Source organism: Acipenser ruthenus, chromosome 12 (genome assembly GCF_902713425.1).
Source record: "Acipenser ruthenus chromosome 12, fAciRut3.2 maternal haplotype, whole genome shotgun sequence".
NCBI lineage: Eukaryota > Metazoa > Chordata > Actinopteri > Acipenseriformes > Acipenseridae > Acipenser > Acipenser ruthenus.
This window is the reverse complement of record NC_081200.1, coordinates 24814039-24831820: the sequence shown is the minus strand read 5'-3', so window position 1 is coordinate 24831820 and position 17782 is coordinate 24814039. Positions and strand designations below refer to the sequence as shown.

The 17782-nt window shown below is 37.9% G+C and overlaps 1 protein-coding gene across 1 annotated transcript in view; it reads right to left on the bottom strand.

Moving 5' to 3' along the window:
- The window catches only part of LOC117417307 (adhesion G protein-coupled receptor L4-like), a 47680-nt gene that overhangs the window by 17910 nt on the left and 11988 nt on the right, over nt 1-17782 (bottom strand). Inside the window, exons 3-5 of the mRNA XM_034029358.3 lie at nt 7251-7400; nt 3791-3940; nt 1612-1682 (exon numbers count right to left, since the gene is read on the bottom strand). Coding sequence (XP_033885249.3) covers nt 1612-1682; nt 3791-3940; nt 7251-7400 — 371 coding nt within the window. The remainder of the gene's footprint in view (nt 1-1611; nt 1683-3790; nt 3941-7250; nt 7401-17782) is intronic.

Here is a 17782-nt window from a genome sequence, read left to right as displayed (position 1 = left end):
TCACTTGTGCTTCAGTTACCAACATGATTACAAATGAGGGTTTTGCAGAACATACAATTTAACAACTTTAAGACATTGACATGTTATCAGATTGTTCTCAGCACTGGCACCTAAGTCTATCATTTATGATGTCTTTCTCGATTTCGAAGAACCAACATTTTCCGCATCATAGAATCCTTTAAAGAGTTACAGTTTGGTATGTCATGTTAAGCATGACTCATATTGATCTCAACAATTTTATCAAAATACACCAGTTATAGCCTACTGGAGTTCACTTTTATACTGCCTTAATGTCCCCTTCAGTCACTGCATGTATAATTATACCATGCTAAGTTTCTTATCTGTGCTATACTTTATAATGCTTATATGTCCTGGAACAGTAACGTTTTGTACCAAACTGTTCAATGAGAAGATTATATTCATTTTACTTTTCAACATAGCAGTTTTCATTTCAATATCGCTCCATGATGGTTCTTCTCTATAAAACTTTTGGGTTTCAAATCTGAACTGTTCAGATAAGGGCCCACATGAAAGAGAGAATTAAACTATTGAAGGTATACAATTATTTTCAACTAGCTGAAGTACCTGAGTCCGGGGAAATTCAATATTTCAATATTTCATGCATGACAAATTGAGGAACGGTAGCCTTATGGTTTCCTATAATTACTGATCTTGGGTGTCGCACAATGCGCTTGGACCCCTTTCCCTTTTTATAACTTTATTTTTTTTGGTTTTTGCCATTTTTAAATTTTTTTAAATTTTTGTTCTTTTTATTTATTTATTTTGGTTTTGTGGGTTTCTTTAATTTGAGATACATGGCTACTGTAGTGATCTAGCAATGGGGTGACTAAATAAAGTACACTGGGGGTCAAAATTATGGATCCAAACATAGCCCTCGACGTTCCCCTGGATGAAAGAGGAGGTTATGCAAAGTTTGGTTGCACTGGCTCCTGTGGGGTCCGAATGCATAAAGGAACAGACAGACAGACACACTTTTTTCTTTCTATAGTAAGATGATAAAACTCTAAGTGCAATACACCAATACAACCAAAAGAGGGCGCCAAAGATACATAGCATAATATTTCTGGACCAAGTTAGTATAATTAAGTTTAAGACTGTTTTAGTAAAAACATGATATGAATTAGCAATATTATATATAATTTATACTTACAAGATATGCAGTATATTAGTGCTGGCATTGAAAAGAAAAGAAGAGCCTCAATTTTCTATTGAAACTTTTATGCTACCCCTAAAGCATTTAAAGTGCAGTATGTTTGTACAAAGCATGACACGAAGTCCACATTTTATTCATATACAAATAAATAAATAAATAAATAAATAAATAAACACATTATAGCCCAAGTGTGCTTTCTCTACCCTATATGTAACCATCTTAACCATGGTAACATTAATTACTAACTTGTTTCCAAATAACAGAAAAATAATTACCTAACAATTAGATTTTTACACTGTATTTACTAAATACACAGGGGTCGATTTTATCAACTTATACCCTGCTGGGATAGGCCAGGGATGGATTTTACTGGAGAATTGTATCGCACTGGGCAATTACCATGGATAAAAATCAGTGATTTACATTGCTTTACCTACCAGCTCAAGTGTTTTGTTAATGGTCTCTGATACACATGTGCTGTTCAAATGGCAGTTTTTCTTAGGGTTTTCTGGAAAAAGATAGTAAAGAATGGCATTTTTTTTATCAACAGATCTTTTCAACAAATGTAAAATATGCATCAGAAACAATCTTTTGAAATGCACATCAGAACAATATGCATATTTTAGATAATACTGTTTTTAGAAAACATGACATACCCTCTCGTCTGTCTTCTACCCTTTGTCCTAAGTCTGTCTCCACTAATTTCCAATTGACAAGGATGAGGTTTTACCTGTGGCTACAGTTAGTAGTCCATATCAATCATTATTACTTGTAATCTAAATAGTTTCTCCTGTCATGAGCATGAGATATAGTTCAGTTATCATTTTCATTTCTACCTTTTTGTTGCAATAGTCATGGATAGCCCAATTCACAAAGCTTTAACTTGTGACTTTTGTTGGGGGTTTTGCTATTTTTTTCTTTCTCTTTTTTGATATTCATGAAACTGTCCAAGGCTACATTTGAAAAGTCAAGTCTAGAGGCGCTCAAACTGATCAAAATATTCTTTAAATGACTCGTGAGTTAAAGGTCTGTGAATAGGGCCCAGGGCGTGCAAGTGTGGTCACTGCTGCAGCATTTATCTTGGGGAAACTCACTGCTGTGATATTCACCATGTGAGTGATGTGAGGTGCAGCTTTGTGTTTGATTTGCTATCTCTATGTTTGAAGACATTCTGCCTCTGTACTGTTGCTGTGGCATATATTATTATATTGCTTTGATCCCATAGTCTTGTATCAGCACCTGCTAATACTGTATATTATATCAAGACCTGATAATATCATGTCTGTCACAATTTCTAGTCTGTTCCAGGAATTTATACAAGGCAGTTTAGCTGGGGATTCAGTGGGCAGTATGTATTATATGGTGCTTGATTAACATTGTTCAGGAGTAGAGAGAGCCCCAGTGCTATGTTTCTTTCCCAGTGTTATGTCACTTCCCTCTGGGTATAAATTCAATTGTTCCAGTCAGCCAACAGCACTCATGCTGGCATCAACATCCCTCCACCCCCCCGCCGCCTTTAGAGCTGCCCCTAGGCTTATATATGTGGGGTGTACCAGGAAAGAGGCCATATATGTCATTACACGGTTGTTATTTCCATGTATTAACAAATCTGTTTATTAAATCATGTTTTGTCAATCTCCAAAACAATAATTAATAACACAGCTATGTGTCACAAATGATGGTACAATCAATATTAGACAATTATTCATAATGTCATTTAACAACCCTGGTTTAATTTAGGGTAGATGGCTTGTCAATATGTAATTCATAAACTTACCATTTCTCTTGGTTTTCAAAATGTAAATACCATACTTTTCAGTTCCAAGCTAAATAACTTCAGGTTATTGTTTAAAGCAATACTGTTATCTCCCAGCTAAGATTTTAGCTCATCGGAATATTACTTACACTTTACATTGGAATAACTGTATATTATTAAAATGTCACATCAAATGCGAAAAAGGATGGTTGTGTGAATCCTTGTGGGATGGCAAATACAAGGAGCGTGGATGCTGATGGATGCATTTGTAATTGGCTGTATTCCAGGTCCATTCCTGCATGTACTCTCATCATTCAAAAAGGCAATTATTAGAAGAGGACGTTTGGGAGTCTAAACCTCAATTTTCTAATTAATGGTAGTTGACCGTAACTGATACAGGGAGATTCCTAATTTCCAGCAAATTTGTGCTAGATTGCATTTCTCTTGGATTAAAGATAACTCACTTGGAGAACATTGTATCACACTCTATAACCTATGTAAAACTTTTATTAGCGACAGAGCAGTCTATGGTGATGCATGAATAGCATGCCATGTATGTAGGTCAATGTCAATTTATTGTGGTGTTAAGTAAGAAACAAATAAAAATAAAAAAACAATAACTGTGATGAAGATGTTGGAATGTTGGAGTGTTATCGTTAAATAATTGCACACAGTTAACATCAATTTTATTATTTAGCAAACTGCTATAAGGATAGCAGCACCATCATTAAAACTGAATAACTGAGTAACGTATCCCTTATTCAGGATTGATTAGCAAAGGTTTTCAGGTCTGCTTGCAGATCTTTGTGGTGTTATTTCAATTCACATTATTAAATGCTTCCATTTTCTTCTCAACTAACCTGTACACATAGTACCATCTGTTGGGTGAAAGAATAGCTTCCCTGTGGATGGTAGGTAGCCTTTTCTACAAGAGCAGTCAAATGATCCCTTTGTGTTGTAGCACTCTGCAAAGACTCCACAGGGGCTGGACACCATGCATTCATCAATATCTGCAAACAAAAATGCACAAACATTATATGTTACAGTATTTTTCATATCAGTAATCAGTTTATGGAGGATATTAAAAACATTTTCCACAAACGTTTTCAGTCTAAGATTCAATTTAAACTATTGCACTGCTATCCTTAGCTTTTTTGTTTTTGAAAGTATCACATAACAAAAACTAGGATAAATATGCAATTCAGTAGTTCGAGACAAAACACCAATCACAAAATCATTTTTGATTAAACTATTTATTGAAGAAATGCGAGGTATGTGATAGCTGTGGAAGAAATAACTATACATGACTTACGTAGAAACGTTAATTTGGCATCAAACCTAACTTGGTTTGAGGACTCACGTCTGGCCATGAGGATGAGGCAGAGACCCCCCCATAGGAGATTAATCTAATTTTAAGAGGTGGAGATGGGGACGATGGGTTACGAATGAATCGAAATGCATACGAGGGGTAAGTGGAGAGGGTATTTATAATGCTCGCAGGTATTAATTGCTGACGTGGAAATTGAATGATTCCATTGGTGACGTGGAGATTGGTGCATGCCCCTTCTCCCAAACTTTAATTATAAATTTTATTTATATAATGCTAGCAGTTGTTTGAATTGCACAAAACTAAATGAAGCCACGTTTAGGTGTTTCTACTTATTATTTATTAGCAGAAGCCCTTATCTGTTTTGTACTGGTGCAATTAACCACCCAAACATACATTCAAAAACAAATGTGTGACCTTTATTTCACAAATGTATATCCTAATTGTGTTTCTAAATACTAACTATGTATAGATTTCAATACTTTAATTAAAATTAATTTAGAGAATTCCTATTTTGTATTTACGGGACACTCGTGGGTGGCCGTATTTAAAGCAAACTCATACTGCTATGAAGAAATGCTTAACCAAAATTGATCACATTTTATTTTAAGGGAAACTTTTTTTTATTTTATTAACTGTTTTACACCTAGCTTACTAATATGCAAACACATGTTTGTGTTAATTGCCAGTTAACATATAGCAACCTATTTACAAATACATTTTGGTTGTTTATCTACTAGCTTTGTCTTTGAAATACCTACATATCCCAAACAGAATTACTAAATACAAATAAAGAAAGATAGTAACAGAAGATTGTATCAGTAATTACAGTGGCTCTCAAAAGTATTCACCCCCCTTGGACTTTTCCACATTTTATTGTGTTTCAACATGGAATCAAAATGGATTTAATTAGGAGTTTTTGCCACTGATCAACCCAAAAAAAAACTCCATAATGTCAAAGTGAAAAATAAAATCTACAAATTGTTCTAAATTAATTACAAATATAAAACAGAAAATAATTGATTGCATAAGTATTCACCCCCTTTGCTATGACACACCTAAATAAGCTCTGGTGCAACCAATTGTCTTTAGAAGTCACATAATTAGTTGAATGGAGTCCACCTGTGTGCAATTAAGGTGTTTCACATGATTTCAGGTTAAATACAGCTTTCTCTCGGAGGTCCCACAGTTGGTTAGTACATTTCCTAACAAAAACTACATGATGAAGATGAAGGAACATTCAAAGCAAATCCGGAATAAGGTTCTTCAAAAGCACCAATCAGGGGTAGGATTAATTAATCCTGTACTTTAGAGTACTGTAATCTGTCAAGTGTTATTTAATCTGTAGTATTTTGTATTTAATTATATCCTGATGTAACTATCACTCACACTGTTATCTGCTCCGTTATTGAATCGTATTTTGTCATACTTGTACTTGCTAGAACCAAAAGTCATTGTATTTATCTTGCTCTTAATTGTATTATTACTTGTACTGTGGTCCTTGAAATGTATTTTTGTTTACAACTGTAAGTCGCCCTGGATAAGGGCGTCTGCTAAGAAATAAATAATAATAAGTAGGATATAAGAACATTTCCAAGGCATTGAATATCCCCCGGAGCACAGTAAAGCCCATTATTAAGAAAAGGAGAGAATATGGCACAACTGTGAATCTGTCTAGAACAGGCCATCCTCAAAAACTGAGTATCCGGGCGAGAACAGCACTAGTCAGGGAGGCCACCAAGAGGCCTATGGCAACTCTAAAGAAGTTACAGTCTTCCACGGCTGAGCTGGGAGACACTGTGCATACGGCAATAGCCCGGGTGCTTCACAAAACTGCCCTTTATGGGAGAGTGGCAAAAAGAAAGCCATTGTTGAAAAAACTCACATCAAATCTCGGCTAGAGTTTGCCAGAAGGCATGTGGGAGACTGAGACCAAGTGGAAGAAGATTCTATGGTCTGATGAGACCAAAATAGAGCTTTTTGGCCTCAACGCCAAGCGCTATGTTTGGCGCAAGCCTAACACCGCACATCATCCTGAGAACACCATCCCTACCGTGAAGCATGGTGGTGGCAGCATCATGCTATGGGGATACTTCTCTGTGTCAGGGCCTGGAAACTCGTGAAGATAGAGGGCAAAATGGATGCAGCAAAGTACAGAGAAATCCTGGAGGAAAACCTGCTGAAGTCTGCAAGAGACCTGGGACTTGGGAGAAGATTCATCTTCCAGCAGAACAATGACCCCAAACATACAGCCAAAGCCACACTGGAGTGGCTTAAAAAAAAAGGTCAATGTCCTGGAGTGGCCCAGTCAAAGCCCGGACCTCAATCCAATTGAGAATATGTGGAAAGAGTTGAAAATTGCTGTTCACCAAAGGTCCCCATTCAACTTGACGGAGCTTGAGCAATTTTGCAAAGAAGAATGGGCAAAAATTGCAGTGTCCAGATGTGCAAAGCTGGTAGAGACTTATCCAAATAGACTCATGGCTGTAATTGCTGCCAAAGGTGCTTCTACCAAATATTGACTCAAGGGGGTGAATACTTATGCAATCAATTATTTTCTGTTTTGTATTTATTTATAAATGTAATTAATTTAGAACAATTTGTAGATTTTATTTTTCACTTTGACATTATGGACTTTTGTTGATCAGTGGCAAAAACTCAAAATTAAATCCATTTTGATTCCATGTTGTAACACAATAAAATGTGGAAAAGTCCAGGGGGGGTGAATACTTTTGAGAGCCACTGTATATTACTGATAGTGCCAATAAGAGGTAAGAACATGGATTTTAAAACCTTGGCTAGCATTTGGGTTGGGTCATATTTCAACTTTCCTAATCAATACAAGCTAAGTTTAAAGTTTGTACAAATTCAGAACCTTTTTGAAATCATGTTTATATTAATATTAATATTGATTTATTTAATTAGAATTGCACATTTTGTGTATCTGCCAAAGTTGCCTTCAGTATAATAAGGATAAAAAAAGGTTTAATTACCATGACATTGGGTACCATCATTAGGTAAAAAGTCTTCCCCCTCAGGTGATGAGTAACCTGACATGCATGTACAGAAATAACTCCCAGCAGTGTTTGTGCAGTTTGCCAACTCTCCACAGAACTGGGTTGCATTTTTGCATTCATCATCATCTGTTGATACAATAAAGAACCAGTAAGTAAAGCAAACTGCATTATTTTTTTCACATAACCAAAAAAGTAATGAGGATTGTTATCATGGTGTGGTTCAGAAGGGGAGGAGCAGACAATCCTGCCCCTCCAATCTTCAATCAGGTTGCTATTTAAGCCCCTAGTCAAGCACCCTATTTTTTTCCATTTGTACTTTTTGCCTCACCGTCCCTCCCCATCACCACTGCATCTCCCTTGGGGGGCAGGGGAAGCTTGCCTCATCTCCTTGAGGGTGGCTATCAGATAGATGGAGAGTGTCCGAAAGCAAAATCCATATGAACCACTCAAGCACAATAACACCTGACATTGCTCTTGTCCAGTGAATATGCTTAATAATGATTGTTTTACCAGTATGAAACCTTGAAATATTAATAAACTATCACATTGATACATTCATTAAAATATTATGTTCACATTAAATGACAGGAAACAGTTTGAGAAAAAAATTTCTTGATAGTATCTGGACTTTGCTTAAACTGTGAAGTAAAATACAGGTCTTTTGGGGAAAGAATGATCTTTTCATAAAGAACAAAACAAACAACGTTATGATGTTTTTATAAGTCTTTTCTCACGCTTTGAACCAATTCTTAAGAGAATCGAGTTTAGAAAAGGAGCAAGTGTTTAATGGGAGGAAATAACAGAGTTTTTAAAACATGCAGACAGGAGGTGTATCAAAAATAGTAACACAACTATTTAAAGTTGAAATTGGAAAATTTCCACTTACGACTGAGAAACAAAATAGAATACATGAAGTGATTTCATGGGAATCTCCTTTCTGTGGTTTTAAAACACTCTTCGGAAACTTTTATATTCATATATATATATATATATATAGATGGGCTTCAGTGAGTTACAGGAAAATAATTTCACCTAGGGTTTCTGTGACAGGTCGAGTCATTTATAAACTGTCACAGAAATCCGAGATGGAATTGTTTTCCTGTAACTCACTGAAGAGGCCCATCTATTATTTTTTATAATACCCTTGTGATGCCAATATTAAAGAAGACGAGGTTCAGCAGTACAGTTTGTTTTTCTTAAACGTAGTGTTTCAGTGCTGTACAGACGTTCTATGTCGTTATCCGTTTCTCCAGTTTCTCTGAGATACGAATGTACCAGCTTTCTTTTTAACATATTCTCATTTTGTTGATCATTAATGAACATTTCTGTACTTTGGGTGTTGTCAATTCAAACACATTTTGTGTTTGAATTGAAAGTTTGAATTGGTCTCAAGGAGTCGAGTGGTTCAAAGTTCAAGTATATTTTCCTCTACAGGAATTATCACTTTTTGACGTCACTAGTGTGGTATTAGGGCAGCAGTGTGGAGTAGTGGTTAGGGCTCTGGACTCTTGACCGGAGGGTTGTGGGTTCAATCCCCAGTGGGGGACACTGCTGTTGTACCCTTGAGCAAGGTACTTTACCTAGATTGCTCCAGTAAAAACCCAACTGTATAAATGGGTAATTGTATGTAAAAATAATGTGATATCTGTATAATGTGAAATAATGTGATATCTTGTAACAATTGTAAGTCGCCCTGGATAAGGGCGTCTGCTAAGAAATAAATAATAATAATAATAATAATAATGATGCCTTTCTTTTTAGAATGGTTCCTTCATCCATGTATGTGTGTGTATATATATATATATATATATATATATATATACACATATATATATATATATATATATATATATATATATATATATATATATATATATATATATACAGTGCCTTGCGAAAGTATTCGGCCCCCTTGAACTTTGCGACCTTTTGCCACATTTCAGGCTTCAAACATAAAGATATGAAACTGTAATTTGTTGTGAAGAATCAACAACAAGTGGGACACAATCATGAAGTGGAACGAAATTTATTGGATATTTCAAACTTTTTTAACAAATAAAAAACTGAAAAATTGGGCGTGCAAAATTATTCAGCCCCTTTACTTTCAGTGCAGCAAACTCTCTCCAGAAGTTCAGTGAGGATCTCTGAATGATCCAATGTTGACCTAAATGACTAATGATGATAAATAGAATCCACCTGTGTGTAATCAAGTCTCCGTATAAATGCACCTGCACTGTGATAGTCTCAGAGGTCCGTTTAAAGCGCAGAGAGCATCATGAAGAACAAGGAACACACCAGGCAGGTCCGAGATACTGTTGTGGAGAAGTTTAAAGCCGGATTTGGATACAAAAAGATTTCCCAAGCTTTAAACATCCCAAGGAGCACTGTGCAAGCGATAATATCGAAATGGAAGGAGTATCAGACCACTGCAAATCTACCAAGACCTAAACTTTCAGCTCATACAAGGAGAAGACTGATCAGAGATACAGCCAAGAGGCCCATGATCACTCTGGATGAACTGCAGAGATCTACAGCTGAGGTGGGAGACTCTGTCCATAGGACAACAATCAGTCGTATACTGCACAAATCTGGCCTTTATGGAAGAGTGGCAAGAAGAAAGCCATTTCTTAAAGATATCCATAAAAAGTGTCGTTTACAGTTTGCCACAAGCCACCTGGGAGACACACCAAACATGTGGAAGAAGGTGCTCTGGTCAGATGAAACCAAAATCGAACTTTTTGGCAACAATGCAAAACGTTATGTTTGGCGTAAAAGCAACACAGCTCATCACCCTGAACACACCATCCCCACTGTCAAACATGGTGGTGGCAGCATCATGGTTTGGGCCTGCTTTTCTTCAGCAGGGACAGGGAAGATGGTTAAAATTGATGGGAAGATGGATGGAGCCAAATACAGGACCATTCTGGAAGAAAACCTGATGGAGTCTGCAAAAGACCTGAGACTGGGACGGAGATTTGTCTTCCAACAAGACAATGATCCAAAACATAAAGCAAAATCTACAATGGAATGGTTCACAAATAAACATATCCAGGTGTTAGAATGGCCAAGCCAAAGTCCAGACCTGAATCCAATCGAGAATCTGTGGAAAGAACTGAAAACTGCTGTTCACAAATGCTCTCCATCCAACCTCACTGAGCTCGAGCTGTTTTGCAAGGAGGAATGGGCAAAAATTTCAGTCTCTCGATGTGCAAAACTGATAGAGACATACCCCAAGCGACTTACAGCTGTAATCGCAGCAAAAGGTGGTGCTACAAAGTATTAGCTTAAGGGGGCTGAATAATTTTGCACGCCCAATTTTTCAGTTTTTTATTTGTTAAAAAAGTTTGAAATATCCAATAAATTTCGTTCCACTTCATGATTGTGTCCCACTTGTTGTTGATTCTTCACAACAAATTACAGTTTCATATCTTTATGTTTGAAGCCTGAAATGTGGCAAAAGGTCGCAAAGTTCAAGGGGGCCGAATACTTTCTCAAGGCACTGTATATATATACATATATATATATATATATATATATATATATATATATATATATATATATATATATATATATATATATACACACACACACATACACACACAGTCAACTCCACTTATTTGCATATTGGATAATTGCATAACATGCAGTTGGTCCCGTTTTTTAGTGCATCATTTTCTATGATTGTATGATATGGTTCAAATGCATAATTCGCTTAATTGCATAAAGCTGCACGATCCCAAAGTCCACTGTACATTGCATTTTAATTTAGATAATTGCATAATGCAAACAATGTTCGAGTGTTTAAAAACAAAACAAAACGGGGCTCACGAGTGGCGCATCCAGTAAAAGCACACGCTAGAGTGCAGGATGCGCTCTATAGCCTGGACGCCGCCGGTTCGAGTCCAGGCTATTCCACAGCCGACCGTGGACGGGAGCTCCAGGGGGCGGCGCTCAATTGGCCGAGCGTCGTCCGGGGGGAGGGAGGGTTAGGTCGGCCAGGGTGTCCTCGGCTCACCGCGCACCAGCGACCCCTGTAGTCTGGCCGGCGCCTGCGGGCTTGCCTGTAAGCTGCCCAGAGCTGCGTTGTCCTCCGACGCTGTAGCTCTGAGGCGGCTGCATGGTGAGTCTGCAGAGTGTAAAGAAGCGGGCGGCTGATGGCACACGCTTCGGAGGACAGCGTGTGTTCACCTTCGCCCCTCCCGAGTCAGCGTAGCGATGAGCTGAGCCTAAAAAAAATAATTGGGCATTTCAAATTGGGGAGAAAATAATAAAAACTAATTGGCAACAACTAAATTTATTAAAAAAAAATAAAAAAAAACAACAAAAAAACAAAAAAAACAAAACAAAACAAAAAAATGAACGTATGCAATAGCAGTGACGTAGAGCGCATAGCAAAGGCACGACAGCGGAAAAAGACGACAAAAAAGAAAATGGCAGAAAATGGCAAAGTGAATCTATAAAACCCTCGAGCCTCAGCACACTACTAGCTTTCATGGAGGCACATATTTTTTGCTCCGTTGTATTCATAAGATCTATAGTAAGGTACTATAGACGCCTGTTTTGTTTAACTGTACTGTATTACAATAACTTATGTCGGCTGTTATATACCGTACCTTATTTTACATTGTTTTACTTTTGATACTGTGCGTTGCCAGAGAATAGTGTTGTTTGTATTGAGTGCATAACGTATTTCAAGTTGTTTTATTTTTCTTAATTTGGACAGTATTTTGGGTTAATTGTAATAAGTTACTTGTAATAAAATATATAAAAGTAACTTTATAAACATTTTAAAAATTATGAATGGTTCACTTTCCTCCTTAAGGTAGCTGTGGTAAAGTCTATGCTTAAGAAAAACAATTTGGACCCTAAAGTTCTCAATAGCTATAGGCCAATCTCCAACCTACCATTCTTAGATAAGGTTCTAGAGAGAGTTGTTGCAATTCAGTTAGAAAAATGTCTAACTCTTAATGGTATATTCGAGAAGCTTCAGTCTGGTTTTTGTGCTGCACATAGCATCGAGACAGCCCTTGTCAGAGTTGTCATAAGCTCTGACTCAGGCTTTCCATCAGTTTTGATTTACCTAGATTATTATTATTATTATTATTATTATTATTATTATTATTATTATTATTATTATTAGGTGATATTATTCGCAGACACAGAGTTAACTTCCATTGCTATGGTGATGATACCCAGCTATATTTGTCCCTAAAACCCGGAATGTCTTCTGCCTGGGTGTTATTAGCTACAGTGCCTTGCATAAGTATTCAACCCCCTTGGACTTTTCCACATTTTGTAGTGTTACAACCTGGAATTAAAATTGATTTAATTAGGATTTTTTGTCACTGATCTACACAAAATAGTCCATAATGTCGAATTGGGGAAAAAGATCTACATATTTTTCAAAATTATTTACAAATAAAAAACTGAAAAGTCTTGATTGCATAAGTATTCATCCCCTTTGCTGTGACACCCCTAAATAATCTCTGGTGCAACCAATTGCCTTCAGAAGTCACATAATTAGTTGAATGGAGTCCACCTGTGTGCAGTTAAAGTGTCACATGGTCTCAGATTAAATACACCTGTTTCTGGAAGGCCCCAGAGTTTGTTAGAGAGCATATCTAAACAAACAGCATCATGAAGACCAAGGAGCTTTCAAAACAAGTCCGGGATAAAGTTCTGGAGAAGCACCAATCAGGGTTGGGTTATAAAAAAATATCCAAAACTTTGAACATCACCTGGAGCACCGTTAAATCCATTATTAAAAAATGGAAAGAATATGGCACAACCGCGACTCTGCCTAGAGAAGGCGGTCCACCAAAACTCAGTGACCAGGTAAGGGGGGTATTAGTCAGAGAAGCAACCAAGAGGCCAATGGTAACACTGAAGGAGCTGGAGAGATCCACAGCTGAGATGGGAGAAACCGTCCATGGGACAACTATAACCCGTACGCTCCACAAAGCTGGGCTTTATGGAAGAGTGGCGAGAAGAAAGCCATTGCTGAAAAAAACCCATATCAAATCCCGTTTGGATTTTGCCAAAAGGCATGTGGGAGACACAGCAAACATGTGGAAAAAGGTTCTCTGGTCTGATGAGACCAAAATTGAACTTTTTGGCCTGAGTCCAAAACGCTATGTGTGGCGCAAAGCCAACACTGCTCATCACCCTGAGAACACCATCCCCACTTTGAAGCATGCTGGTGGCAGCATCATGTTATGGGGATGCTTTTCATCAGTAGGGACTGGGAAACTGGTCAGGATTGAGGGCAAGATGGATGGAGCCAAATACAGGGAAATTCTAGAGGAAAACCTGTTTCAGTCTGCAAGAGACCTGAGACTGGGGCGGAGGTTCACCTTCCAGCAGGACAATGACCCTAAACACACAGCCAAAGCTACACTGGAGTTGTTTAAAAACAAGAACATGAATGTCTTAGAATGGCCCAGTCAAAGCCCAGACCTCAATCCGATTGAGAATCTGTGGCAAGACTTGAAAATTGCTGTTCACCAACAGTCCCCATCCAACTTGACAGAGCTTGAACAATTTTTCCAAGAAGAATGGGCAAAAATTGCAGGATCCAGATGTGCAAAGCTGGTAGAGACTTACCCAAAAAGACTCACAGCTTTAATTGCTGCCAAAGGTGCTTCTACCAAGTATTGACTCAGGGGGTGAATACTTATGCAACCAACAAATGTCTTTTTTTTGTTTAATTAACTTTTGTGTCACAATAAAAAAATATTTTGCACCTTCAAAGTGTTAAGTATGTTGTGTAAATCAAATGGTAAAAATCCCAATTAAATCCATTTTAATTCCAGGTTGTAACACTACAAAATGTGGAAAAGTCCAAGGGGGGTGAATACTTATGCAAGGCACTGTATTTGCCTTACAGACATCAAGCATTGTCACATAATTTTCTAATGCTGAATTCAGATAAAACAGAGGTTATGCTAGTGGGCTCACAGAACCAACTAAAAGGAAATGTGGGATTACATGAGTTTGACCCTTGCAGTCTCTCATCAAAACTTTAAAATAAGATTTTGAGGGATATCTTTGATCCTGATCTATCATTTGAGACTCATATTAGGGAAGTTCTAAAGTATATTTTTACCATTTGAGAAATATAGCCAAACTTTGACCAATTATTTCTGTATCTGATACCGAGAGACTAATGCTTGCCTTTGTTTCATCTAGAAATGAATTATTGTAATGCAACTTTTGTGGTATCCCGCTTGCAGTGTGTTCAAAATACTGCTGCTAGAATTCTGACTAAAACCAGGACAAGTCATTATATTACCCCTGTTTTGGCCCTCTCCCTGTGTAGTATATAATTGATTTTAAGATTTTGCTGTAAAAGTAAAAGGCCCTGAATGGATTAACACCTAGTTATTTGCAGGAGTTACTGGCCCCATATCTTCCAAACCACACTCTGAGATCACAGGATGCGGGGCTGCTGGTTATTCCTAGGGTCATCAAAAGCAACACGGGAGGTAGAGCTCCTAAATTATGGAATGCTCTGCCTTCATTTGTCAGGGAAGCTAGGACCATTACAGTTTTCAAGTCAAGACTTAAAACGCACTTTTATAAAATGGCTGTCTTATCTTAGTCTTGTTGATTGTTGTCCGTGAGATGTTTCATCAGCTGACTGGCTACAGCCCTTTCGAGAGTTTTTGAGAGAAAAGGGAGATTGGAGATAGGACGGAAATTAGATAAGTCAGTCGGGTAAAGGGAGGGTTTTTTGAGTACCGGCATAACTCGGGCAAGCTTAAGGGCAGCAGAAACCGAGCCAGAGTCCAGGGACAGGTTGAGAGTGTTCATAATGGAAGGAGCAAGATCAGAAGCACAGAGACAGACAATGTTAGTCGGCCAGGGGTCCAGGGGGCACGTGGCAGTAGTTGATTTCAACAGTAAGCTGGAAAAATCAGCAATGGAGAGAGAAGGAGGAGAAGGCAGGAGGGGCAACCGGAAGAGCGTCAAGGTGGTCAAGTAGTAGACCGGGTTTGTGGTGGGCGAGTGTAGAGTAGATGTTGTCGATTTTGTTCTGAAAAAAAGAGGAGAAATCATGAGAGGTAAGAAAGGAGGATGGATGGAAGTTGGATCTGTTAGTGGCTGGATGTAGGATTTGGTCAATGGTCTTAAAGAGAACATTGGGTTTACCATGTCCCATAGTTATGATTTCAGAGAAGTATTTCACCCTGGCAGCAGCGAACGCACGCCTGTAGCTCGCGAGATGGTCGGTCCAGATCTCTCTGTGAACTGTTAGTCCAGATGACCTCCACTTGCGCTCGAGCTTACGGCAGGCAGATTTCGAGGGTGTACCATGGGCAGTTTCAATCTTTCTTGACGGTTTTGGTTGTACGCAGGGCAACAGTGTCAATGATATGAGTAAGGGTGGCGTTGTAGAGGGTTACCGCATCATCAACTGAGGACGGGAGAGTACCAGTTAGAGGGGATACAGAGACACATTCTGAGAGTTTCAGAGGATTCAACAGATTCTTGGGACGGAAGGAGACAACAGTATCAGTAGCGGAGGAAGGAGCAGGGAGATTAATATTAGTAGTGATTAAGAAATGGTCAGAGAGAGAGATGTCTGAGACGGAGAGATTGGAGACATCAAGGCCACTGGTGATGAGCAGATCCAGGGTGTGTCCTTGGTTGTGAGTGGGGACGTTGACAGATTGAGAGAGTCCAAGACAGTCCAGATGCATGTTGAAGTTGGTCACTAGGGGGGAGGAAGGCAAGTCAACATGAATGTTGAAGTCACCTGGGAGTAGGATGTTGTCAGTAGAAGTGCAGACGAGGGAGAGAAATTCTGAAAACTCGGCAATAAAAGCAGAGTTGTTCTTAGGTGGACGGTAGATAACAGCAAGGGTGAGGGACACGGGAGAGGGGAGCTTGATGGTGAGATGTTCAAATGAAGAAAAGGCAGAAACGGCTGGCGTTCTAAGACACTGATTGCCAATTTATGCTATCCTGTTGGCCTGGAGCCATATACTTAACACTAAATTTGCATCAACCTCACAATTCAACACGCCCCAAACACAGTTTGGATAACTGAATTCATTTTTCTATTTTTTTATTTAAGTGCAGGCTGCTTACCTAAGCAAGCAATGATTATAACAAATAAACTACAATCCACTTACCTATTTCAATGCCAGCAATTCCAGCCAGTGGAAGAAGATACCGCACGTGCAGATACCGCACGTGTTTGCAGATTATGCTCTCAAAACTAAATGTACTGTGTTTGTATTGTGATTTGTTCTTTTTTTTCTGCTACAATACTACAGTGCTTTCAATACTTCTGTATAAAAATCGCTATATAAATGCAATAAATAAATAAATAAATAAATAAATAAACTTATAATAACTTAGTTTATGCCGGCTGTTATATACATTATTTTATTTTACTATCGTGTGTTGCCAGAGTAGTGTTGTTTGCATTGAGCGTATAACGTATTTCAAGTTGGTTTATTTTTCTGAACTTGTTCAGTAGTTTAAGTTGCTTGTAATAAAATATGTGAAGCATAAAGTTATGAAACTGATCAAAACAAGTCATATACACTGGTCCCGAGCCCATGCAATTATAAACAGAAATGCCCCATGTGAACCAATTCAACTGCACGTAGTATTTACATAACTGGGTAATGTATTACTGTCACTGGGACCATTGAACAGAACTCACTCATCACAGTGTTGTTGATTTCAGATTATGTGAACACATTTCTCTTCCTCCCTGGTGGATCATGTGGAAAATGTATATCCTGTATGGATATCCTCAGCTTCCTCAACTGGGAGGCAAAAGCTTTGCCAGGAAACCTGTAACTTTCCCAAAACTAGAGGCTTCACTTTTGCACAGAAACTTTTGTAAATTCTAACCCCAAAAAAAGTTTGTTGGTGGGATCATCCCTTTGTATTAGGTCCACTTATACCAGGGCTTCACAAACTAGGTCCTGGGGACCCCCTGTGGCTGCAGGTTTTCATTCCAACCGAGCTCTCAGTTACTTAACTAGACCCTTAATTGAATTGATAATTTGCTTAATTAGACCTTTTTACTTGTTTTTAGCTCTTAAATAGTTGCAGTTCAAGTTACTTATAAAATGGTATAGTTAACTTGAAATATGGAACTGTACAAGAGCTGAAAACAAGTAAAAAGGTCTAATTAAGCAAATTATCAGTTAAATTAAGGGTCTAGTTAAGTAATTGAGAGCTCAGTTGTAATGAAAACCAGCAGACACAGTGGGTCTTTGAGAAGCCCTGACTTATACAGTACCAATGAGTGTCCCTATACTCTAGTCATCACCATGTCATCCTTCTGTTGCTACTACTGACAATGTTACTGCAATACATTTAATGAAAACAATCTGAAAATTAGTAAAAAAAAAAAAAAATTAAATAAAATAAAAAAATCTGATAAAACTAATGTCTAGAAACCTGCTGAAAAGCAGTTTTGTGTCAAATCTGCTACCACACATGACATTACTAAAGTAATGTTAAAAAAAAAAAACTTACTGTAA